The 25,476-nt window shown below is 37.3% G+C and overlaps 3 protein-coding genes and 1 pseudogene across 6 annotated transcripts; all 4 read right to left on the reverse strand.

The window, feature by feature from the left end:
- Positions 1-78: 78 nt before the first annotated feature.
- On the reverse strand, positions 79-2,953 carry ZKT (protein containing PDZ domain, a K-box domain, and a TPR region). Its single transcript, XM_021961064.2, has 7 exons — positions 2,408-2,953; positions 1,770-1,876; positions 1,445-1,539; positions 1,245-1,321; positions 1,014-1,134; positions 598-657; positions 79-524 (listed from the first exon to the last, which is right to left on the reverse strand). The coding sequence occupies exons 1-7, from the start codon at positions 2,821-2,823 to the stop codon at positions 381-383; spliced, it is 1,020 nt and encodes a 339-aa protein (XP_021816756.1). The 5' UTR covers positions 2,824-2,953; the 3' UTR covers positions 79-380.
- A 318-nt stretch (positions 2,954-3,271) lies between these two features.
- On the reverse strand, positions 3,272-9,552 carry PUM12 (pumilio 12). Of its 4 annotated transcripts, none has more exons than XR_002527037.2 (9): positions 9,101-9,552; positions 8,852-8,894; positions 6,523-8,261; positions 6,216-6,378; positions 5,220-5,383; positions 4,326-4,584; positions 3,892-4,006; positions 3,744-3,787; positions 3,272-3,617 (listed from the first exon to the last, which is right to left on the reverse strand). XR_002527037.2 is itself a non-coding variant. In XM_021960967.2 (9 exons), exons 3-7 carry the CDS (start codon positions 8,178-8,180, stop codon positions 3,899-3,901), a joined length of 2,352 nt encoding a protein of 783 aa, XP_021816659.2. In that variant the 5' UTR covers positions 8,181-8,261; positions 8,852-8,894; positions 9,101-9,552; the 3' UTR covers positions 3,272-3,614; positions 3,744-3,787; positions 3,896-3,898. The 4 variants fall into 4 exon arrangements, 2 of the variants coding, with proteins under 2 accessions (XP_021816659.2, XP_021816660.2); XR_002527036.2 differs by having other exon boundaries at positions 3,272-3,614; positions 9,101-9,551; XM_021960967.2 differs by having other exon boundaries at positions 3,272-3,614; positions 3,896-4,006.
- Positions 9,553-11,492: 1,940 nt separating this feature from the next.
- On the reverse strand, positions 11,493-16,346 carry LOC110759034 (ruBisCO large subunit-binding protein subunit beta, chloroplastic). The gene is made up of 15 exons (XM_021961044.2): positions 16,106-16,346; positions 15,325-15,560; positions 15,104-15,229; positions 14,602-14,739; positions 14,415-14,510; positions 14,032-14,274; positions 13,709-13,943; positions 13,366-13,535; positions 13,181-13,258; positions 13,019-13,090; positions 12,796-12,900; positions 12,527-12,619; positions 12,353-12,445; positions 11,847-11,973; positions 11,493-11,741 (listed from the first exon to the last, which is right to left on the reverse strand). Exons 2-15 carry the CDS (start codon positions 15,550-15,552, stop codon positions 11,728-11,730), a joined length of 1,818 nt encoding a protein of 605 aa, XP_021816736.1. The 5' UTR covers positions 15,553-15,560; positions 16,106-16,346; the 3' UTR covers positions 11,493-11,727.
- A 3,539-nt stretch (positions 16,347-19,885) lies between these two features.
- On the reverse strand, positions 19,886-20,641 carry LOC148294173 (inorganic pyrophosphatase 2 pseudogene; annotated as a pseudogene).
- Positions 20,642-25,476: the final 4,835 nt, after the last annotated feature.

Raw genomic sequence — 25,476 nt, forward strand, 5'->3', positions numbered from 1 at the left:
CTCCATTAAACGTTTAATGTCAAGGATTAGCATGTGTCTGACTCTGCGTATGCATGTCGTTAGTGGCAAAATGTCAAGTATTGAGGAAGCTGATACGAAACTTTTCGTAACCCTCTTAAGTTTCCTTCTATCTTAAATTCTTGCAAATTGCAAATAGAAGACTCTCATCAGAGAAGAAAAAAAAATGGAAATACGTACAGTAAACAAAAATCTATTCAAAACTCATCCAAAACTAAAGCCATGAACAAATTGAAACTTGCGAAACTGATCCATTTGAAGCGTCAGATGGCGGATGGCTCAGTCAATCCCTTTGTTGACTTTCTAGTAAGCTCAAACGCACACCAGCTCAAGTCCTTTAATTTCCGAAGTAACTTGTGACTCTATTTCTTGTTGAAAATTCCAAATAGAGATTTTATGGCATTGATGGCATTCTCATTGATGAATGATTCGTCAAATCTTTTCAATAGAGGATCAAATTCCTCAGATGCTCTTACATTGGCTAGGTCAGGATCAGTCCGGATTCTCTGTCAACAATAATAATAATTTCTTAAGAAGATCTATGTAACAAACCATGGTATTCTCAAATTGGTATGTTACCTTGAAGTCTTCAAATCCAGCTTTCAGGGCATCCTCGAGGGCAGAGAGCCCAGCTTGTATCTGTTTAAAGAATTGGAATGTAAATAAAGCAGTTAGTTGAAGACATAAATGAATAGGAAAAGTGAGAACATCCTTCACTAAATATTTAACCTGTGATGTTTAGCTGTAGACAGATAAATAAAAATATAGGTTAACTCAGGTGGAAATATTTTTCATGGTTGAGCTAACTGCTCAAGTAGAAATAAGCATACTGAGAAATAGTAAAATAGGTGTTACTGATCATTGACTATTGACCTCAAAATTAGTGGCAAGTTGGTGTGTTGATTAAACCTCCCAATGCCAAAACCAAGATAAATACTGAGGCAAAACGATCAATGGTAATAATAGTTCCTTGTTCATTCAAACAAGAGCAATACCTGATTAAGCTTAGAATAACAACAAGCAACATTGTAACTTGCCACCGAAGCTTCATCTAACTCTGGTTTTAATCCTAGTACAGACTCAAATTTCTCCAATGCTTCCTCATATTTGGCTTTCCTTTATCAACCAATAAAAGAACAAAGAAAAAAATTGCCAGTGAGATTAAACGTATCTGAAAGTTAGACTTCCTATGAGGAGAGAGTGTAATATAAGATCAAGCTGCATACTTGTAAAGCTGCAGCCCTTCTCGAAGGTCACTTTCTCTCCTTGCTTTTTGTTCCTTTTTCTTCAAGTAGTTTTGCATCTGAAGTCATTTACAAACATATAGAGACTACATTGGAGGCCATTTCTAGAAATATCTCTCTTGTATAAGGAAGAAACAATTCTGCATTGTTTATATTGGCAACTGGAACAATGATTCACTCACTTGGATTTCCCTCACTTTGTTGCTAATTACACCAGAATTCCTTTCAGCTCTGATAATCTCCTTTTCTGTTAATTCACCTGAATTATCTATCTTGCCTGGAAAGAAATAAATTTGTTGAAGACATCAGACAATGTTACAAAATATTGATTTAAGGGAAATGAACCTTAAACTTGAACAAATTGTTTCTATAGTTTTTGTGTGATTCAACACCTAAATAACCTTGTTTTTCGTTGTAATTGAGTGTACGAGTGCGTATTTTACTTGAAGGTAAGATTGTGGTAGAGGATAAAGAGTACAAAGCAGGCACAGAGGATGAGCTACTAACCGTTTCTCTTCTGCATTCTCATTAGAAGTGGACCGACCCTCTGGCGAATGGTGTACATTGTCCTCCCATATTCAGCAGCAGCCCATATTTCATCCCCGAAAACTGCACTGCATGCATTTTAGAACTCTTTGATCACATATCCAAACAGGCACTCCTTAATTACATTCTCAGAAGAAGAAGAAAAATTTAAGCAAATCCAAAGTACTTAGTTAATCGTATAGCAACATCTAACCCCTCAAGAAACTGAGATACACAGGAATGTGTTGACAGTTTGTGGAAGCAATGATACGGACTTCAAATGAGTTACCTATGGTATAGACTAATCGCAAAACCCATAAAGCATTTGTTTCCAACTTAATTGGAAGAAGCAGAGCGCCCCTTCATATCTCTGATTACCCAACATCTTGTTCCATGAATTTATTGGTGAACCATTGAAGACAAGACCATGATAAATGACAGGGCTAGACATTTAAAAACATAGTCGCTACAAAAATATGGATCCTCCTCATGCAAACCAAGCCACATGCTTAACTATTCATTCAGCAAGCATATCATATCAAGTCAAGCAATAAGCATGGTTTACTACAAGCTGCAAAGCTAGGACAAATTCAAAGGGGAAGACGAATCTAAGCACAAACCTGGTGGCAAGTACTTTATCCCCAACACTAAACTTGCCAGTTTTATCAGCAGATCCACCAGCTGCAATCGCATCAATGTAAGTTCCACCATCTCGACCCTTGGCAAATTTCAGCCCATAAGGCTGCACCACTTCTACCTCATATTCCTCAAATGCTTCCTCTCCTCCTTCCTCATTTCCACTTTCTGCTGCTGGTTTCGATGTTTGAGACTCAGTTTCCGATGCTTTTATGACGAAAATTGACAGCTTTACCAATTGGGTATTGAGAAAACAGGGTGAAGTGCTCAGGCATGACCAATTCTTGGATGAAAGAAGCTTGGTTTGAGAACATAGAAGTTGGGTCTGCTTGGTTAAAGCCGTTCTTGGCAAGGTTGGTGAAGAACAAAGAGAGAGGTGACTAGTTGAAGCTAAAGACATGGTCTTTGGTCTGACTTGGAGCTAGTTTGCTTGTTTTAGCTGAATGTTGAAGGAGAAGATCTTGGAGTTGGAGCTGCTGAAATTTGGAATGAAAATTCCATTTGTTTGGTCTCAAAGAAAAAGGTTTGGATTACAAGTGCATGACTAGTGGCTCTAATAGGCCGTTGTCTTCAATTCTGTGTGAGGCCACGTGTCACTTTTATGGGTGGCTGACAAAATAGACCCTTTATGGTAACGTTATGTGCTGTGTTGTGTTGTGCGTTCTGCCACCGATATTGCCTTATTTCAGCACATGAAAGACTGAAGTGAGAGGTTTTTACGTTCTGGCAGCAGCAGATGGAATGGAAACTGCATGCTAAGTTATATGTAGCTTTTTTCATTTATTTTCTTTTCTTTTAAAAAAGAAAAGAAAAGAAAAAAGCTTCACTTGCATGCTAAGTCATTATCATTTAAATTAGAACATTATGTTTCTGAATACTCATATATAATTATATACACACACACAATCATAGATGAAGCTCATTATGGTAATCTATAGATGTTAGATTTACATTGCTAAAATGTCTCACATGAAAAAACAGATAACTTCCAATTGCTCCATCTTGACACCATCCAACTAGCTACGGCTTCAGCCAAGACACTCAACCATGGTACACTTCTCCATAGCTCAAACAACTCTACATCTTCACACTGCTTTTATTCTATGCAAAAATAAAGGAACAAAAAGAAGCCGCTTATCTACAAACATATGGATCTCGTGTAATGCGAGATTGCTCTGACGTAGTCAAAACCTGCTGAAAGAAAATCGAAGAATTAAAATTCACTTTCCATCTGTTTATATGAGAGCTTAAAGGGATCTTTGGTCTTCATATCTAAAAAAAACCATAAGCAATAATGCTAAGCTTAAGACTTTTGATCACCTGCTTATTACAGATTTACAGGAATTCTTTCAAATAATTAAAACCTACAGTGGCAGAAAGAAAAGCTTCAGTTGTAAATACCCAACAAAGAAATGAAAATCGAACAAGCTTGAATGATATGTCAAAGGAGAAGATATTGTGATAATACCAACAGATTATTTCTTCAAAATATTGCTAGAGAGGATTTTCTTCCCGTAAGGACTGGTCCGAAGCACAGGCACATGAGGTTTTATTGCATCCATCAGTTTAGAATGAAAATTTCCCTGCTCATAAAGCAGAGAAGACCTAATCATTTTAACACAACAAAGATGCATTCCACTAAAATAAACTTGGAACCACCATGTTAACATCAGATAGTTTTTCGTAGTAGAAGAGCAATAATATGACTGTAACTGTTACAATTTTCCTCTACAAGGAGCAATAAATCTTTAACCATATCACCTAATAAATCATATAGAAGAGAATTTCATAAGGGCAACTAAAAGAAAAGTCACTACAACCCCAAAAAAAAAAACAAAAAACAAAAAACAAACAGGATTAGCATAATCGCCAAGAAAATCTAGCTCCAATGCATTTACTAACCTTTGATTGACTGAGTGCTGCTTGGATAACATAATTGCCATAAGGGTCTTGCATGATTTGATCCAAGCGCGGATTTTCTATCAGCTCCTGAATAATGCGTATGCGCCGCTCTTCAACTGCATATTTCAGGCTTTTTTCAACCACATTACTGCTATACTTCTGCACAGACAAATCCCCATAATTACCCTCCAACTGGTCAAGAATATCTACAGTTGCCCATGGAAGCTGAAGTTCAAAGACAAATTGCACAACATAGTTCCTGCAAAATGAAAAAAACAATGACATTATTTGCTCAAAGTTGTACATTCAAACTTGGATTTGAAAACTAGTAATTGATGCTTGTTAAACATATTTGAATGAACTCTAGTGTAATGAAAGCTGTTTTGTGTGGGCTTTATTACTCTATTCAATCTTTCAGAGACAATCTAAACAAGCCTATGCTTCCACGGAGCACTGGTTTCCAAGAGTAAAACCACACACAAGACATGTTTGGAAAACCAGCCGCAGGTCAAAATTCACTACATTGCACAGACCTAAGCCAAAAGAGCTATGAAATCAGTATCGATCTTTATAAATCAAACCTTAAAACTTAATATCTACATTACTTGGTTATTGCCAATATTGTTTTCCTCAGAAAAGAGCAAAAAGGAAAAGCAGCACATACACATTTTTTTTAGGGAAAGCATCCACTGAGATTGGTTATGCATCCCTCTCTACAAGCTAATCTATGCTTTTTTATCGCCATGTCAATACACTTCTTTGAGATGGTGTATTGAAAGAAGTAAATCCAAATATCTCCCAGATGAAGTGTAGTAAATAATCGCACAGATCTGTTGCCATGCTAAGAACACATCATATCAAGGATATCGAAGAGAAATGAGAAAAAGAGAGTACCCAAATGGATCTTGGGAAAGGATTAGAGCATTCAAAGTGATCTCGCAGATTAATCGGTTTCTTTGTTCAGCATCAGAATGGCTAAGGCATTTTTGAAGCACGCAACAGCCATGGCGATCCGTTGCAAGCTCTACACAATTAGTAGTTGCAGCTTCAAAAAGAAACTGCAAAAGAAACCAATGTCATTCTTTCATTCCATGCTATAATATTTCTTTAAATTCTAAAATGACTAATACTGTAGGATAATAAGATTTAAACCAAGAATATAGGAACATCAAATCATTGTGCTGCTACAATATATAAGCAAAGGAGACAGAAACCCATCCACGCAGAATGACCACTCCAGATGATAAACCAAGAGCCGGTGATCTGGTCTTATCAGTTTAGCATCTAATGCTCTATAAACAAGGAAAAGGAAAAGTCCCATACTACTGCTGCTGCTACTACTCCTACTGTGGGTCTACTATTGATACAAAGAAGAAGTGATCTTATTGCTACTGCTGCTGCTACTACTACTACTACTACTACCACCACCACCACTACTGATACGAAGAAGTGATCTTATTGTAAAAGGAAGTCCTGGCTTTGTTACACTTCATTAGCCTAATGAAAGCCATTCCAAGTTGAGAGCAGCATCCCCTCACCCCACCCCTGAGAAAAAGCCTCTTCCACTAGATGAAAATCTGAAATGAGAGACTACGTAAAACCAAAAAGAAATATGAGCAAAATCATGGGATGATAGCTAAGCATACAAAGCAGTTGACTTGAGTAATGATACAATTAAATTCAATCGTATGTAAAGATAACTAAGAGTAATTAAAAAGTTTTCTTATCCTTCTCTTAATCTTTCAGGTGCTTGTACCTAGATAAGAAGATGTACAGATAAATTAGCCTGCTTGCATCATTGTGCAGAAAAAGAAAACATCATCATATCAGCAACATCCATGTATTTGTAAACTTCACAAATAATTCAACGCACAAATCAATATCTTTTACCTCACGATATTCAGGCGTTAAATACTGCAAGCAGCGTTGTGCAACATGGTTGCCATTTGTGTTTTTTATCAAAGTCACTATCCCTGGCTTTAGGGAGGAAACGACCATGGAAAACTGCTCCGGAGTTTTGAGGGTTTCAATAACCTTTTGAACAGCCCGAGTCCTGTGGTTGGGAAGAGTTCCCAATTTTATCATATCAAATAGCAATAAAGAAAAAATTGACTCTGGAGAAATTAAAACACACACACACACACATGTATATGTATAGAGAGAGAGAGAGAGAGAGAGAGAGAGAGAGAGGGCAAACCCATGCATATCACATGAAATCCTAACGAGTTCTCCCGGCTTTTTAATGATTGAATGAAGAATTTGCATTTTCTGAACCTCACCACACACTTCAAGCAGCTTCTGGATGAGGTAATTCCCAAAAGGATCTGTCATGAGCTCAACAATGTGATCTATTATTTCAAAGAAAATATTCTCAACATCCTTTTGGGCGCCTTCAGAAAATTTTCTTTGTAAGAAGCGGCAACCATGCTGGTCCTTAGCCATGAGATAAATTCTACCAGTAATTTCATCCATGGAGTTATATTTCTGAGGCAATGCCTTCATGTCGGTATATTTCTGAGGCAATGCCTTCATATCTGTATTCTTAAGGTGCATCAAACTAGGGAACATACCCCATGTGCTTAAACTATCCAACTGAAAACATCCAGTGTTTTGAGTAGATAAGGTATGCCGGAAATGACCATTTGAGAGAACTTTTCCATTGTGACTAACATGAGCAAGTGATTCATCTGCTCCAACAGCACCAAACTTCACAGCCTTAAGTGTGTTCATTCCATGTGATCTTGTTAGAATCTTCTCAGGAAAACTCTGTTTCCCCACCTTGTCAAAAACTTGAATCCCATTAAAATCTGTGTAAGAAAGGGCAGGATTTGATTGGTGTGGACCCCTGGGAATCGCATAATTGTTCCAAACTCGTTCTTGATTAGATTGTTCGAGCCGATGGGAGATTGGCACCTCAAAATGGGGATGCCTGGGGTTTGGACATGTTAGCCTGCTTGCAATATTCCCACTTCCTTGAACCAGATGCTGAGCTTCCAACCGCTGATCATGAAGCTGTTGCAAGTACACATATCTTTGCTGCATCCTATAATATTGTTCCTCTTCCATATTCCTCCAACTAACTTGATTCTGGTTCAACTGTTGTGAACGTAGGTAAGGACTACGAGATTGTGCATCCAGAAAGAATTGCTGCGGATCAGATGTTAGAGGAAACTGCAGACCAGGGCCAGGCACATTGGAGAGGAACTGAAAACCTTGCACTGCATGAGCTAGAGGAACAGCAGAAGATAAATTTTCCATAGGCTGTGAATAGACAACCTGGGGTTTCTTAAGCTCTTCAGAATTGAATTTTGACATATTTGAACTTTCTTGGCCTATTTTTGTCACATCAAACTCATAAAAGCCACAAGGTGTGTTATTCGGTGTTTGGAAAGAGGGAACGACCATGACTGGAGTATCTAAATCGGAAATATGCGTCTTTAAGCTGTTTGGGATTTGGCCATTCAATGAAAAGGAGAAGTTCTGCATGGATTTACAAGTTTCCTCGTGACTTCCAGCTTCCATAGTGACCCCACCATCAAAGCTCAGTCCTGCAAATGCAGATGTTAAGGATCGGTCATCAGGCAGATTTGTCACCTCTGGCTGACCCCTTTCCACAGGTGATTTCTGAATTTTCTTCACTGAGTTCTTTCCCTCATTCCGCCTGCCGTTGTTATGGAGTTTCTCACTTAAAGGCCCTTTGTAGGAGTTCACACAGATGGGAGACAAGCTTCCATTCAGAGACACACTTTTAGTTCCAGATTCCTCAGAATGTGGGTTCACATAAGTAGCATTTGGTATCTCTCCAAGAAGCTTCTCGAATTCATCAAACTCTAGTTCAGTTCTTCCTTCTTCCATATCGTATTCACAGTCTGTTTAAGAATGCCCTCTGGCAAACAGAGCAAGCACTAGCAGGCAAGCCAACTCCACAGATAAACCCTTCAATTCAGCAAGATTTTCTTTATAACTCAAAAGAACCACACATGACATAAGTACAAAATTCAGCAAATGCAACACCAACGTCACTCGAAGCCATCCAATACTTAAAATAATCCTAGAATATTTAAGCAAATTACAACTCACAGTTTACAAATATAAACACCCAGAATTTCAATATGAAATACAAAAATCCGCAATCTAATAAAAATCACTTTGACTAGAGCAAATGATCATAAAAATGTACCGTTTTTAATGAATGTTGCAACCCAAAAATAGGCTCTTGCCACCAAAATCTCCCTACCCATAAGTGAATGTTGCAAAGTAAAAAAAACACGGCATAGAATAAACAACAGAAAGACCTATGTAAGCATGAGACAATTTGTAGACCGCAAAATCAATGAATGCCAACCCCAAGTCGGAAAACAGAGTCCACAAAATGCATCAAAACCATTAGGATCATCACAGAAATAAAAAATTTAATATAAAAAAAACACATTTTCCTCGATTCTTACGTACGAAACAAAGAAAAGGGTTGATCAATCGGATTGCTTTGAAAAATCACATTAAACAAAAAGTAAGGAAAAACATACCCAAATTCGATGGTTGATCAAATGTGAGAAAACCCAGATGATCCTGATCATCAAGAAGCCAGTGCCAAATTCAGAATTCAGAATCACAAAAATATCAAAACTTTACAAAACGATATATCGGAAATATGGAAAATAAACAAGAAAAAAACAAGAGCAGGCCCGAGTAAACATAACAGAAAGAACAATGCAGAAGAAAGAGAACCCAATAAGTGATTGAAACAAAGAAAAGAAGAAAGAAGAGAGACGTACGTGGGAGTGAGAAAAAGGCAATGAGGGGCAGTGGTATCAGAGTGAGAGAGAAAACAGAGACATATACAGAGAGAGGAGCAAAGAGAGAGTGTTTGGGAGAGAATTGGAGAAGAGAAAGAGGGTGTTTTTGGTAAATTAAAACAAAAGGGAAGTGCAAAGGGAGTGACAGTGTGTGGGTGTGTTAATAAGTGTTGTTGGTGAGGTGAGGATTGAGAGAGAGAGAGAGAGAGAGAGAGAGAGTGAGGCGGCGTGAAGAAGAAGGAGAGGTTTTCAATGAGAGAAAGAAAGAGATGGCATTTGGCAAACTCGCTCACACACACACACACTCTCTCTCACATCACCTACACATACACAGAGAGAAGGAGAGAGACCCACACACCAACCAACAACTCCGAACCCATATTGCCATTTTCATGCATGGAAACGGAAAAATGAGAGAAAATGTAGAAGAAAAAAAAAAGGTAAAATGGAAATGTGGGAATGGGAATGGCTCTTTATTCTTGTTTAGTTATATGATCCATGTTACATGTTCTTTGCTTTCTGCCTCTGCCTCTCTCTCAGTCTCTCTCTTTGGCACGCTTTTTGGGTTGCGTACGTAATCACATTTCATAGTGTTCTCTTATTATAAATGCTATTTTTGAGTTAAAAAATAGACTACTGACTTGAAGACTTGGTCGTCTTCTAGTTGTAGGCTTGTACTGATATTTAGAAAGAAAGAAAATAAAAATAAAAAGGTTGTAGAAATAAGAAATCCTAAAATAAAAAGAAAAAACCTTAAAGTTGTTGAACTAGAAGCATTATAGCATTTAGGATTTCACTTTCACCCACCATCCTCCAAGAGTCCAAGAGTCCAAGAGTCCAAGAGATTAATTATGTGAACAAAATACAAAGAATACAAAGGGAGGGCATCTTTCTCTGGTTTGTTACGTGTTTCCAAATTATTACAAGAGGAAGGATGAATTGACAATGCCATACTCTACAAGAGTCAAGAGGAAGGCCTATTGCCTTGGCCTTTTTGTTATGTAGCTTCTGCCTCAATTTAGTAAATAATTTAAGTGACGAAAGAGAAAAGCATAATAGCCTCCACCGCACCGCTATTCCCTTAATGAATGAAAACAAGAATATAACGCATATAAATAAATATATAATAAGGCTGTCAAGTCCACCCTTCAAATCTTAACAATAATAATATCACCTAAATATTCTAATTTAATGGCTTTTGATTTCAAAAAAACAGAATATTTAATTTAATACGTGGACATGGCCAAAAGATTTGTGAGTTGAGTTGCTAGTTCTAAGTTAGACTTTGGAAAGCGGGGTGGCGGGCCGTTCGGATCGGATCGGATCCTCCTCAACTGTTTGTTTGTTTGTTTGTTGTAACTTAATTCTATTTACTATTTAAACCCTTCCATAACGTCTTCAATATTCATGAAATAATTATTTCTCTCATAAACTGTTAGTTGACTTGAAATAATAATCCTTTGGTCGAATAAACTAAAATCAGCTAAAAACTCTGTTGGTTGGTTCTGAGTCCTGACCTGTTCAACTTCTTCAACCGCGGATTCCAAGTGGTTATGCGATGGTTGCGAGCTGCAATCCCTAACTATACATCTTCTCTATTACAATTTACATGCACCATAAAAAATACTTACATTTCTCACATTGTCATTGCCATCCCATGCATTAGATTACTCTTGAATTGAATGGTTAAAGCATCCAACACATATTTGAGTTAGGCCGGCTAGTTGGCCAAATCAAGTTCGATCCTTCATCTCATACATTAGAATAATTTCAAATATCGTTTTCTCAACACAGTTACACACACAAAACAAACAAAAAAAAGGGATAGAATATCTAGCAGATTGAAAATATTTTTCCTCTGTCGTTTTGGTTGTAGAAATAAAAGCATTTCCAAAACCCATTTGCATTGCTATTATTTTCCATATTCGATATTTTAGCTTTTCCTTTTTTAGGCCACTGGAGGATAATTATACAAGTGACACCTTCCTTCCTTCCATATATTATGATATAACTTATACGAGAAGAGAAAGAGCCGGTCAATTACTGGGGAAGGGATCTGCGTAAGGGAGGGATGAATGCTATGCTTGCACTAATACTAGAATTGAATTCGGTTCATACTATAACTTAATGACACCACACAACTCACTCTCACATAAAAACACGCATCAACTCTGGGTTGCTCACCTAATCAATCACCATATATATTTATAAACATTCAATGCAGCATCTTAATCTCATCACCAAACCCTGTTTTCTGGTTTCAACACTTGCAATTCCACTATGTGCTCATCAAGAATTCAAACACCGGGTTTCAGGTTTCATAAATAAACCAAACTAAACCAAAGTCTAAAAGAATTCAAACACACACACAGCATGAAAATTTCTCCCATTGAAATTATATTTGCAGTGATTGGAATCGTACACTGAACTGAACTACTACTGCAATTCAACATCTGCCGCACTCCCAGTAAGCTAATCTCACCGGAATCTTTTATGTATAAAAAAATGGCTCCAACTACTATCTTCATTCTTATAACTTGTTGCCACTCATCCAGGTTGATCCTGTTCACTCCTCTTCACCACATCCTAGTTATTCTCGATCAACTCTAGTACCCGTAGCCTGTCACAGTTAGAGCAAATAGTTGGACAATTGTATTTTGAGCCAGAGAAAAGCTGAGAACAGGCAGCAATAGAGAATTTGGGCTATTTTAGATTAACTACAAACCTGAATTGTCCATGGGGTTGCCAGCAGGCACTGCTGCTTCTGGCTCTTTAATCTCAACAACTACACAGTCTGACATTAAGAAAGTTTTTGCAACAGAGGATGCGTGTTCTAGGCAACATCTCACCACCTGAACATTGAAAAACAAAATCCATAAATCAGTTCAAATCACTGCAAATCTAGCTGCAACACATGAAGTTGAGACTCAGTTTCCAGGCACACACAAATCCAATACAGCTACACACTAGAGTACCTCATGCATCAAGTAAAATTATCTAGAAACAACCTATCAGGCATCTGGAACCACCTATGAAGACAGCACTAAACTCCCAACCTACCACTTCCAGTTAAATTACTCGAGAATTTAGCTAAACCAACAAAACTAAGCCTTTCACTAGCACTCAGGATCAGTTACACAGTTCATTCATCACCATTCAAATAGCCAAGAGCATAAACGCAGCCAAATCCATATACACGATGTACATGACGGCTCCAGAACAGAAACTCACCTTGGTTGGATCAATAATTCCAGCAGCCATTAAATCTTCATAGTTTCCAGTAGCAGCATTGTATCCGTACTTAGGATTGTCACTGGAAAGCACCTGAAAAAGGAGATTTCAACTTATTAAACATACATAGAAATCAGATAGTAACATAGTACATAAAGCCAAACGAAAGAATACCTTCTCACTGACGACACTTCCATTTACACCAGCATTCTTGGCAATTAACTTCAGGGGGTAACTAAGAGCTCTTTTAACTATATCTGCCCCAACCTGTAATTTACCATATGGTTTGAGCCTTGAGCAGACCAAATAAATCTAAAGTAAAAATAAATAAAAAAAATCTATCCTGCATATCCAATAATCAATAAAATTTCTGCCATTGTCAGAATCTTCTGTTGACAAAACTCAAAAGATTGAGGGAGTTCAATGCGCTATAGATAAGTTACCTTTTCTTCATCATTATCAAGAGTTTCCTTGATTGCATCAACCTTTGATGCCAACCTCAGAAGGGTGCATCCACCTCCAACAACAATACCTTCCTCAACAGCTGCCTGGACAATTACAAAAATTTTAAATTTCTGCTGGTTTCTTTAATGTGCAAAAGACCAGATGAAACAAAACTTAACAGGGATATAATTTAAAAAGATTTAGTGTTGTGAATTGTTTTACCTTTGTTGCATTCAAAGCATCTTCGACTCTCAGTTTCTTTTCTTTCAGCTCTGTCTCAGTTTGTGCTCCAACCTTTGAACATTCAAGAAAAAGTTAATACAAATGAATTCCCATTGGTACTACATTGTAATCCAAATCATCTACAAGTATTTAGAAACCAACCTGAATTACAGCAACACCACCGGATAGTTTTGCAATCCTTTCATTAAGTTTTTCTCTTTCATAGTCCTGCTCTGCCGCCTGCATATATGGTTTAACTTATTAAGGCTATAAGACTATGACAACAAAGAATTACAAACAACTTCTGTAAGCAATTGTGGATGTGAAGGTGAGAAAGAGGGTTTCACCTCAATAAGGTTCTTAATTTGGGCAACTCGCTTGTTAACTGCTTCCTGGGTACTTCCATCACCAACAATCGTGGAGGTATCCTTTGTAAGCACCACTTTCGAAGCATGGCCAAGGACCTCCTTTCCAACATTGTCTAATGTGAGCCCTACCTCCTCTCTGATGACAGTTCCTATATGCAAATTAACAGCATCTCAATATCACATTACAATCCGAAAACAAGAACGGAGACTCATATGTTATACCACCCTCCCATTCACACAGGAAAGAAAAACTTTACTATCAGCACAGCACAAGACACCTTGGGCAAGATGAGACAAAAATGAATGATAGATGTAAAAATACCTCCAGTCAGAATAGCAATATCGTCAAGGTACTGGCTCTTGCGCTCACCAAACCCAGGAGCTTTAAGGGCAGCAATCTTTAGAGCTCCCCTAAGCTTGTTTACAACAAGAGTTGCAAGAGCTTCTTGTTCAATGTCTTCTGCAATGATTATAACTGGGTATCCTCCTCTTATAGCTTCCTCCAAAATGTTAATGAGGTCCCTTGCATTTGTTATTTTTTTATCAACAAGAAGCAACTGCACAAATAACATGTTCAAAAGTTACTTCCATCATCCAGTAAAAAGAAGGAAAAAAAAAACTTGTGATAGCAATTGAACACATTACCTTGCAGTTCTCATATTCAACGGCCATTTTCTCACTGTCAGTGACGAAATAAGGTGAGATATAACCACGATCGAATTGCATTCCTTCTACAACATAGAGGCTGTTCTCAGCACTTTTTCCCTCTTCAAGGGTCACCACACCCTTCCTACCCACCTTGCTCAAAGCTTCAGCAATCATGTTTCCTACTTCATAGTTGTTTCCTGCACTAACTGCTGCCACATCTGCCAGCTCACTGTCTTCAACCTGCAATGAGTTGTAAATTGATCTTGTTCTGGAGAAACTTAAGGAATATGAAGCAATGAAAAGATGCGACAAAACCATGATGATACCACCACAAGGTAAATGATTGAGAAACAATTAACTTGGAGATCAATTCACACTACCTCTTTGGACATTGACTTAAGCTCGTGTACCAGAGCTTTGGTGGTCTTCTCAATGCCACGTGTGATTAAAACAGGGTTAGCCCCAGCTGCAACCACCTGAACAATTGAACTCGGTTAACAGAAGTGACCTTGAGTCTTGACAGAATCGCTCTTAACAGAATGCAATTAGAGAGATCATGGTACAAACCTTGACACCTTCAGCAATAAGACCTTGTGCAAGAACAACAGATGTTGTTGTCCCATCACCAGCTAGGTCATTAGTCTTGGCTGCCGCCTGTCTCACTAGCTTAGCTCCAATGTTCTCAACAGGATCCTCCAACTCAACCTTTAAAGGCAGAAACGAACAAAGTGAATAACCCAAAATTGCAATGCCTAAATGACCCGTGAAAACTGGGATAAACTCAAAATTACAATATCATAGAAAGTGAATAAGCATCATTTCAATTTTTTTATTTAAGGGGAGAGGACAGCAATTAGCTCATAAGCTTCGCCCAACTCAAAACATACTGCTATAATCTCAGAGTAAATGCAAAAGGAAAAGAAAGAAAAAAAGCTTTGATGCTTAATATGTAAAACAATTTTAAGCTCATACGCTATACTACAGAGCAAAGCAAAAATGAGAACGGTCGATAGCTTTAAACTAGTTCTATCAGAAAATGTGACTGTAAACAAAGAATGGGATCACATACCTCTTTTGCGACAGTCACACCATCATTAACAATTTTGGGGGAGCCATACTTGCTCTCTAGAACGACATTCCTACCCTTTGGACCAAGTGTAACCCCAACAAGGTCGGCAAGCTTGTTGACACCAGTCTGTAGAACAAACAGAATGAATGTTAGAACGTATACATAAGACGCACCAATGCATTAAAACAAAAAATAGCATCCTTCCTGTTCAGAAGACTCACTTGTAGTTTCTTAATGGCTGAACCATCCTTGTTGAAATGCAACTCCTTGGCCATGGCACAGATCCTAGGAGATCGTGTCCTCCTTAGAACTACATTGTGCCTCCTAGAGAATGAGAATGGAGAAATGGACGCACGAGATGACAAGTTGTCGAATTTCCTATCAATCACGCGGCTACAAGGAGCAGCCAAGGAGCCAACTGAAGTCATGGCTGCAAAAGTGGATGCCATCTCTACCCCTGTAAAAATTGAGAACATCAGAAATTGTATAACTCAATAGTTGTTGACATTGTAGAAATTGATAACATCATAAAGGAAAAGATAAAGACCAAACAACAATATATAAAATATGAGATGAAATTGATTGCTAGTAAGCTATAGACAAAAGGCAGCTAGACAAATTTCTCGTAGCATATCTAATTAAACGCAAATGGGTCCTATTTTTTCTTTCCGGTCATAAAAAGCAATTTCATTTCATTTCATTTTAACTGTATTATCGAGATGAATTAATTAAAACGAGGAAACACAACGCAGAGAACAAACACAAGCTGCAAAAATAAATTGAAAAAGTGAAGATTAAACACACAATCCTAAGCTTCAGTTGGCCGGAAGCTTCAGCCAAGAGGGGCATGGCAAGCCACCTCTCAAAAGCGCCATAACGAGAGGATAAAGACTTGTGTAGTTGTATCAGCAAAATAATATGAACAAAATAAGGCAACAGAGCATAGAGAGAGAGAGAGAGAGAGAGAGAGAGAGAGAGAGAGAAGGTTTGAAGAGGACTCACCTTACAACCAAACAGTCGAGTGGATGGAGAGTGGGTAGATTTAGGTTGAGAAGAAGCAGCAGCTCTGGTTTGGGTTTAGTGGGGTTTTTGGATAAGACCGAAGGAGAGAGAGAGAGAGAGAGAGAGAGAGAGAGTGAGGGTGTGAAATGCAATGTTATGCTGTTATAGTATGTTGGCGACTGATGGATGGATGGACAGATGGGGTTAGGTTTACCTCTAGGTATTCATAAGAATAAAGCACTCCACTGCCTGCCCTTGAGCTCTTGAAGCTTCCAGACTCAAACTCAATCTGGACCGTTGGACCCCTTTCCTTTGTCCTTCTTCCGAACACTCCAGAACTTTTTTTTTCTTTTTTTCATAAGCATTTTCTCTCCGTTTTGTATTTTGTCTCCTGCGATTTCCTAATGACTTGGGATTGGGCTCAAATTCTTGCACATTTTCAATTTAGAGTTGGGCAGGGGCCCATTTGATTTGGTATTCTTAGGTTGGAAAATTGATTGGGTTGTTTTGATGTCTTTCCTACATCTTCGGGCTCGTATTTTGAATGATGATAGATTATGCCAGATGTCGGCCCGATTTGGTTGGTGGGCTCCTTCTAACCCACAGACTTCGGTTGTAACAAAAAAAACATCAATTTACAAGAAAGGGAATAAGCACCGTTGTTAAAGGTTCAACTTTACTTTAGAAGCAACGAGTGTTAATAAAGAACGGACTTACCTATTTTAACATTCCAAATTGTTGAAGAGGCTGTTGGAAATGTTCTTATTATTTATGAAATATCAACAATTCGTTTTTTAATATATGAAAAAAGAATGGAGTTGTAGGGGTCTTTTTGTTCCAGCAGCTTGACGAATGGGCTGGGCTGGCGTAAGGAGCGAAAATGGGTGAAATTACCCCTTATGTATGAGTTCAAAGATCAAGCCCCAAGAATGCTTCGAAAGAACAGTGAAGCCTTAGGAAACACTCCGGTTACCTTCACCAACAAAAACAACATCTGCTTACAGATAGATTTTTAACTTGGCATGAGAAGCTTGTGGCATGGGAGCAAAACCATCATGAGTTTAGCATAAACACAGAGAGAGAGCTGTGAATTCCTATGAGAAACAAGGGTTCTCAGGAAAGGGAAGTGATTCTAAGAAGGTTGGCTAAGGGGGTAGAGAGATGGGGAATAATGAGTGTGTTAAACAGTTTCCGGTAGCCTGACAGAGACTCTGTCAATGCTACAACAATCTGCCAGAAGAGGGAAAATTAGGGAGAATGGTGAATAGAGCACGAATTTGCTGGGTTTTGCAGGTGAGAGAGGAAGCTTGCTCTCCATATGTGGGTTGCCTTTGATGGGTAGAAGATGGCCCCTTTTATAGCCGCTGGAAGCCACCTTTCTCCAAGAAACCCTAATGGTTTATATCCAATTTGGCCAAATTTTTCCCTCCCTTTCTCTTCTCTTCATTTGACTCATCCTATTTGGTGAAATTCTCTCTGCCCAATTGCACAAAAATAGGATTTGGGTAGCTCTAGGATTTTCCTGCAGCTGTCCCAGTGGGGAATGCCCACTTTCAGCTATCTTTCTTCCTTCTTTTCTTCCCTTTTCTATGACTAGATCTTATGGGGGAAAGAAATAAGTATGTACGCTAGTGTGAAAGGTGTTTTGCTCAAGTATTCTTTGGTTTTTTGGATGACTTGTGTTGGGATTTGTCTTTGGCCATGTGCTGGAGCCTCCAAGTAGCCCACACATATGGATAGCTTTGGTTTTTGTTGTTGTTTTTGTCTCCAGCCATGTGCTGGAGGCTTGTAGATATTTTCTTGGTTTGCTTGGGCTTTCTTAAGGTGATAGATAAGCCTACTAAGGGAATGGGCTAATCTTTTCAAGTGATGGGCTATTTTATTAAGGTGATGGGTTAATTTTTCTAGAGTGTTGGGCTTCTTTTTTCTCTCTCTTTTTATGCTTACCCACATATTTGGGCTCAAGAAATGGGCTTGAGTTTTGGGCTCCCAAGAAACCCGAAACTTCCATTTCTCGGCTCATCAATGGGCCTCATGAAAGCTCGTTACCATCCATACCACAACCCACTCAGCAAGCCCTGGGTATTTGTGTGGCTAGGTGTAAAATAATGATCTTCCGCTTGGCATGGTATGTCGATTGGCGTGCTCGAATTTTATCCCCTTTAAAAAGGGACATGAGGCTCGACAGGATAATTAGCATGGGCTTGTAGCATGGGCTTATTTCAATTCTTAGCTTGACGGATTGAACATTTATTTGACATGGCACATGGATCGTGGCTCGTGCAAGCGTGCATGAAGAATTTCACATGGTCCGAACCGGGTTTCTTCTTAATAAGGTGTGGCACTGGACCGAGAATTTATTTGGGCCTAGCCTTGAATTTTTTGGGCCTCAACAGGAGTCATAGCCAAACTATAAATGATATTCATGCTCTAAGATTATCATTTTGCATTTATTTTGTGAGTATTTTAGAATGATACAATACTGGCTACACCTACTGGCAGATGAACATAGTTTGCCTCTCATTCAGAGCTCCTGAGATTCTATCATCCCACATTTTCTTTCACTGGTATTATAATAAGAGAATTGTTGTCTTCTGTTTATAAACATGACTTGGACGAAACGCATAGGGACAGATACACATAGGATCCCGAGCGTTTGTATTTAGAGTCCATGCATTTATTTGTATTTTGCAAAATCTAGAGCATTCAAATAATCTAATGCTTGTGGGGAGGCCAGATCAGCTACGGTTATTTTTCCCCAAATTGATGATAATGACACCCCTCTTTCTAACGGAAACACCACCTCTTTTTTTGAACGGGTAACGCCACCTCTTTCTTCTATCGTTCTGAAAAAAAAACCACCACCTCTTTCTTCTATCGTTCTGGAAAAAACCCCATCTTCATTTGCTAAAAATTGAATTAGAAGAAGACAAATTATGGCGACAAATGAAGAAGAGAGACGGGGCTCAATACCATCCAGGAAGGGCTGGAAGGAAATCTAACAACCAAGCCCATTCATCAAATGCTCTTCCTCGGGACTTGTCGTCTGTATTGAAAATGATAGACATAAATATCTTCTCTAAAGATTGATCTGATTATATGCATCCAATCAGAATCAGAATAATTAATGAAATTACTAGCCTTGTATATCAAGGAAAATTCTACGGTGCGCCCTGCGCATGGATGCGCCACTATTATAGACCATTGGATAAGCTATTGTGGGATGTGGGGTAATCTACACCGTTGGTAGTAAGTGACCGGTTAAATGGGTTCCTCCAGGTAAAAGAAAACCAAAACAAAAACAATAAAAAAATAAAGAAATCTGAAACAATAACAAAACAAAAGCAAGAATGCTCAGAGACTCCTGCGACTCCCCTATCTCTTCTTCTTCTTGGCGCTGTAAGTCTTTGTTCCATTGTTGCTCTCTCTTCTTCAGTTGGGCTTCTTGGTTCGAACAACGGCAACTATTGGATATCAATTTGTCGATCTTGAAGTCACTCTCTCGCTCTCGCTCCCTCTTGCTCTCACTCTCCGTCTCTATCTATACGCTTCATCATTCTCTGTGCTCTGGAAATCGATCTGTCATCAGGTGAGTCTTTTCCTTCCTCTTTCTCTCTAGTTATGCTTCTATGGGTCAATTTAGGGTTCTTCAGTTTTGGAGCTAACTTTTAATCAATTGATTTGGGGTTAGGGTTAGTGGGCTTATGATCAACCTCACTTTAAAATCCTCAAATTAGGATAGAGTACTTGAATGAAAAAGCAAGAGAACCCCATCTGAGTTTAGTAGGACAACCCCATTTCAGTGAAGAATGTATTAACTGTGTTGAGCAAGACAGCCCAGAGCTCATCACCCTCATTCCATTCGTAACTTTTTGCCTTAGTAAACAATAGATTGGCAGAAATTAAGTCCTAGATAGGAAAATCCCTCCTTGGCATCAGAAAATCTCCTTCGTCGAGCTTCAAACCTGCACAAAAATCAGGAGCTCCATCCCCAACATAGATTAACTGTTTATGTTTCTTCCCATCTGTTGCAACAGAAGCTTGAATCTTTTCCAGTATTAGACCCTGTAACAAAAGAAACCTCACAAACATACTAAACCAATGTAATTAAATTTGTGATTTTGATTTTGGGGTAGCTAAATATATACAATTAGTTTAGTTTAATCACCTTGCACATGCTGGGAGGGCAAATGGTACAGCCATAAGAAGATGAGTGGAAATCATGGTAGGGTAAGATTCTAAGCCTGCCCTGTTCATCAATAATGCATGGGTTGGTGTTGATTTCTGATAAACAATCCATTAGCCCATGATGCTTCAGTATGAAAAATTCATTTGTAGCACTTAACACCCTCAAATCACACCTGCATGTGTTAGAATTAGAATTTTTCATATCAATTATAGCATAATTTGTTCTGTTTTGTCAATTCCTGGTATGTTTATAAGGAAAGGAAATTACCCAAAAGCATGGGCTGATTTGATTGCAGAGGCAAAGTTGAGCTGAGCTGCGCATAATAGTGTCATCTTACCCTTCCTCATTATTCTAATCATGGATTATTGTTGGAAAAGGTAGGTTGTGAGTACTTTCTTTTCCTCTTTTTTTGTGTTTTAAGCTCTTCTGAACTATATTTGACTGCACATTCAGCCACAATTCCTCATGCCACATCATAAGCGTGTATCTCTCTCCCTCACCATTGCAACCCCAAAGAGTTTGTTCCATTTGACCATTTGGCAGGTCAATTTTATGTATTTCTCTTCCATCAAGATTACTTTCTTTAATTAGCCCTTAATATGAATTAGTATAATTAATTTTGTATTTAACAAGTTGGTGGGTGTTGGTGTTGCAGAGCCTCTACTGGTGCTTGAACCCAAAGGACAACGAGGATGATTAACAACTTAGTAAGATTGCTTATGTAATGACAAAAAAGTAAGATTTCTTATGTATTTTTCAATTATGAAATATTTGGTTCACACCAAAAGAAGAAAAGAAAATTATTTCTTAATGTTTTGCTAAGGTTTTTTTAGCTTGCTATTTGTATACATGGTTTTGAAAAGAAAAAAAGGTGTTGACTTTCTGCTAATCTGATATTTTTGTTATCGAAAAAGAAAAATCCTTGTTATTGGGTGAGAATTTTGTAGGATTTGCTTCATATATGCCCAGAGAAATTAGATTTCACATATTCAATTACCTGCTTTCTGTCTGCCAATTGGATTTTGTAAATTCAATTGCATTTCAATTACCGCATGTTCATCAATGTTTGTTATTTACTTGTGACTAAGATATTAACACTTGCAATGAAAGTAAAAGTTAATTGGTATGTTAATATTTATATATATTTTTAATAATATTTCCCTTAGGTTTTGTGTGATTAGAATGGTTAAAAGCACTAAATTTTATTGTTTTAACATACTTGTTTCTTTTCAAAAAAAAAAAAAAAAAGGATTAACAATTACATAGTGTATGTTTGTCAATTGGCAACATAAGGCGGCTATGTTGTCGCAAAATAAAGGAAGTATGAGCTTGACGTAAGGCATGGGGCTGAAGTTTGTTCTTTTTTTGTTTACAATGATGTCTTTATAATTGTTTTCATATTAACACATGGCTTTATGTTTCCCATTCATTTTATTTATAGTTTTGTGATTGTTTTTCAGGTTGGGGTAAAGAATTAGGCCAAATACAAGACTAATATACTATTTTGGAGTCTATTTATTTGGCTACTTGAATTTGTAATATTTTCATTGTATCTAGAGATTGTATTTTTTATATTATATACATAATGACTTGAGATTTTAGATTTATAATTATTGGTTATGTAAAGTGAATGTATTGAACAATACTTTCAATTACATGAATGAAGTTTATGTTGGCTTTGATGAGGATATAGTACCATTGAGAATAAGCTTTTAAAGTAAATTTGACTGTTATATCATAGTTTATGTGCCAATTGAAACAATCGTCCCATTAGCATTGTGAATGGGCATTGTACCATAAAGTTGTATTTTGAGATTAGTGTATGCATGTTGCCATGTTATTGACAGTCTTTTTAAAATATATATATAATTTTGACACTTCAAAAAAAAAAAATCAAACAAAAGCTCTTGTTTGTTTCTAAACAAACCAAAGCATTATTTAGTGTTCTATGAACTAACACTTTTGTTTCTTTGAGGTAAGGATGGACATTGGAGAAGTAAATGTGGTCCTTATTCTTGTAAACACAACGGTTTACAATATCAAAGACTCTCTCTTTCATCTCTCCCTCTCTTCCCCTACATGTGAATCGCTTGATTTGCTGAAAAGAAAACCATTGTAATTTGAGTTATTTCACAGACAAGAAACACAATATGATCAATGTCAATATTTTTCTCTTCTTTAATGTTGGGCATATTGTTGATGTTGAAAATTTTGTGACTCATTTGAAAAACATTATATATAATTTATTAATTGTAATGCAAATGGCATGATATTTGTTGCCTTGCATTTTGGTAATGGAAATGTAAGAGGTACTTCAATATGTCATTTTGAATTCATTGGTTAGTCCTATTTTGCAATGATTGTATCCATATTGCCATGTTATTGGTAGCCTCTTACATTTTGAGAACATATGTGATTTGTGATTGCAATTGACAAACAGTTACGTCTAATTGCGTTATAGTCTTGCAACTGACAAACAGAATAGTCTCTTTGCATTCTTGTCGCGCAATTGCCATTATATGTGCACAATTATGAAATGTAGAATCTCTCAGTAAGGACTAATCCTTCATAATTTAATTGTATGTTTATATTTCTACTAAATACAATTGATGTGTATCCATTTATTTTCATATTAATTATGCCATGGAAGACATGTTGCCTATTTTCAGGAAAAGGAAATAACTCAATTGACAAACAGTGAGATGGAAATTGAACAAGCATAATGCAATTGACAAACAGAGTGTAGGAAATTGAACAAGTATAATGCAATTGACAAACCATCTGTTTGAAATTAGGTCTTTATACTTGTAAACACAAATGTTTACAATATTAAGGTCTCGTATTACTCTATTTTGGACATTTATGTTCCATAAGATTGTAAAATTCATCCTTAACCATTGTTTACTAGAATAAGGACCCAATTTACATCCCTAATGTCCACTATTACCACCTAATTTATGAGAACCCTAATGTTGTAAACGTGGTGCAAAAATCTGTAAATCACTATCTAAATTGTGTAACTTACAAGTTTATGGATCCTTTTTACAACGTTATGGTACCCTCGTATCCTAACCATTGTAAAATCGGCCCTTAATATTGTAAACCCTCATTTTACTACAATAAGGACCCCAATTTACATCCTCATGGTCCGGACTTGCCTATTCTTTGTAATTTGGATCCATATCCTTGTAAAATAAGGATTTACAACATTAAGGATTATGATAACCCTAATGTTGTAAACGTGGTGCAAAAACCTGTAAATCACTACCTAAATTGTGTAACTTACAAGTTTATGGATCCTTTTTACAACGTTATGGTACCCTTATATCCCAACCATTGTGAAATCGGTCCTTAATATTGTAAACCCTCATTTTACTACAATAAGGACCCCAATTTACATCCTCATGGTCTGGACTTGCCTATTCTTTGTAATATGGATCCATATCCTTGTAAAATAAGGATTTACAACGTTAAGGATTATGAGAACCCTAATGTTGTAAACGTGGTGCAAAAACCTGTAAATCACTATCTAAATTGTGTAACTTACAAGTTTATGGATCCTTTTTACAACGTTATGGTACCCTCGTATCCCAACCATTGTAAAATCGGCCCTTAATATTGTAAACCCTCATTTTACTACAATAAGGACCCCAATTTACATCCTCATGGTTCGGACTTGCCTATTCTTTGTAATTTGGATCCATATCCTTGTAAAATAAGGATTTACAACATTAAGGATTATGAGAACCCTAATGTTGTAAACGTGGTGCAAAAACCTGTAAATCACTACCTAAATTGTGTAACTTACAAGTTTATGGATCCTTTTTACAACGTTATGGTACCCTCGTATCCCAACCATTGTAAAATCGGCCCTTAATATTGTAAACCCTCATTTTACTACAATAAGGACCCCAATTTACATCCTTATGGTCCGGACTTACCTATTCTTTGTAATTTGGATCCATATCCTTGTAAAATAAGGATTTACAACATTAAGGATTATGATAACCCTAATGTTGTAAACGTGGTGCAAAAACCTGTAAATCACTACCTAAATTGTGTAACTTACAAGTTTATGGATCCTTTTTACAACGTTATGGTACCCTCGTATACCAACCATTGTAAAATCGGCCCTTAATATTGTAAACCCTCATTTTACTACAATAAGGACCCCAATTTACATCCTCATGGTCCGGACTTGCCTATTCTTTGTAATTTAGATCCATATCCTTGTAAAATAAGGATTTACAACATTAAGGATTATGAGAACCCTAACGTTGTAATCATGGTACAAAAACTTGTAAATCACTACCCAAATCGTGTAACTTACATGTTTTTGGATCCTCTTTACAAGGTTATGGTACTCTCGTATCCTAAAATTGTAAAATCGGCCCTTAGTGTTGTAAACCCTCATTTTACTAGAATAAGGACCTAATTTACATCCTCATGGTCTGGAGTTACCAGTTCCTTATAATGTGGATCAATATCCTTGTAAATGGGTATTTACAACGTTATGGATTAGGTGAACCCTAATGTTGTAATCCTGGTTCAAAAACTTGTAAATCGCTACACAAATCTTGTAACTTATAAGTTTTAGGATCCTTTTACAATGTTATGGTACTCACATATCCAAACTATTGTAAATCACTATCCAATCATATGCCAATTGCCAAACAGGAAGGGCATAATTGCTACCCAAATCTTGTAACTTATAAGTTTTAGGATCCTCTTACAATGTTATGATACTCTCATATCCAAACTACTGTAAATCACTATCCAATCATATGCCAATTGCCAAACAGGAAGGGCATAATTGCATGACCATAATGTTGTAATCCTGGTTCAAAAACTTGTAAATCGCTACCCAAATCTTGTAACTTATAAGTTTTAGGATCCTTTTACAATATTATGGTACTCTCATATCCAAACTACTGTAAATCACTAACCAATCATATGCCAATTGCCAAACAGGAAGGGCATAATTGCATGACCCTTATGCAATTGCATTTTCAAAAAGTGGAAACTTGATAACTTGTATAACCGGTAACCAATTTTTAAAAAAATCTGGGAACATCATAAAGGACAAATGGTGCATGGGTGCACCTGGTGCACTGTAGAAGGTGCCTGTATATCAAACCCCATACATGTTTGAAAAGGAGATAAGTACCAGTCACAGTACGTA

Source organism: Prunus avium, chromosome 6 (assembly GCF_965620075.1).
Source record: "Prunus avium chromosome 6, drPruAviu1.hap1.1, whole genome shotgun sequence".
Lineage (NCBI taxonomy): Eukaryota > Viridiplantae > Streptophyta > Magnoliopsida > Rosales > Rosaceae > Prunus > Prunus avium.

Excerpts from the sequence above, each read along its gene's own strand:
- ZKT (XM_021961064.2), bottom strand. The coding sequence starts at position 2,823 with ATGTCTTTAGCTTCAACTAGTCACCTCTCTCTTTGTTCTTCACCAACC. Across the intron at positions 1,322-1,444 it reads ACAAAGTGAGGGAAATCCAA|ATGCAAAACTACTTGAAGAA; the intron begins GTGAGTGAATCA and ends AAATGACTTCAG. Across the intron at positions 1,135-1,244 it reads GAAGGGCTGCAGCTTTACAA|GAAAGCCAAATATGAGGAAG; the intron begins GTATGCAGCTTG and ends TGGTTGATAAAG.
- PUM12 (XM_021960967.2), bottom strand. The coding sequence starts at position 8,180 with ATGGAAGAAGGAAGAACTGAACTAGAGTTTGATGAATTCGAGAAGCTT. Across the intron at positions 5,384-6,215 it reads TAACGCCTGAATATCGTGAG|TTTCTTTTTGAAGCTGCAAC; the intron begins GTAAAAGATATT and ends TTTCTTTTGCAG. Across the intron at positions 4,007-4,325 it reads CAGCACTCAGTCAATCAAAG|GGAAATTTTCATTCTAAACT; the intron begins GTTAGTAAATGC and ends CTTTATGAGCAG.
- LOC110759034 (XM_021961044.2), bottom strand. The coding sequence starts at position 15,552 with ATGGCATCCACTTTTGCAGCCATGACTTCAGTTGGCTCCTTGGCTGCT. Across the intron at positions 13,944-14,031 it reads TTGAATATGAGAACTGCAAG|TTGCTTCTTGTTGATAAAAA; the intron begins GTAATGTGTTCA and ends TTATTTGTGCAG. Across the intron at positions 12,620-12,795 it reads TTGATAATGATGAAGAAAAG|GTTGGGGCAGATATAGTTAA; the intron begins GTAACTTATCTA and ends GGTAAATTACAG.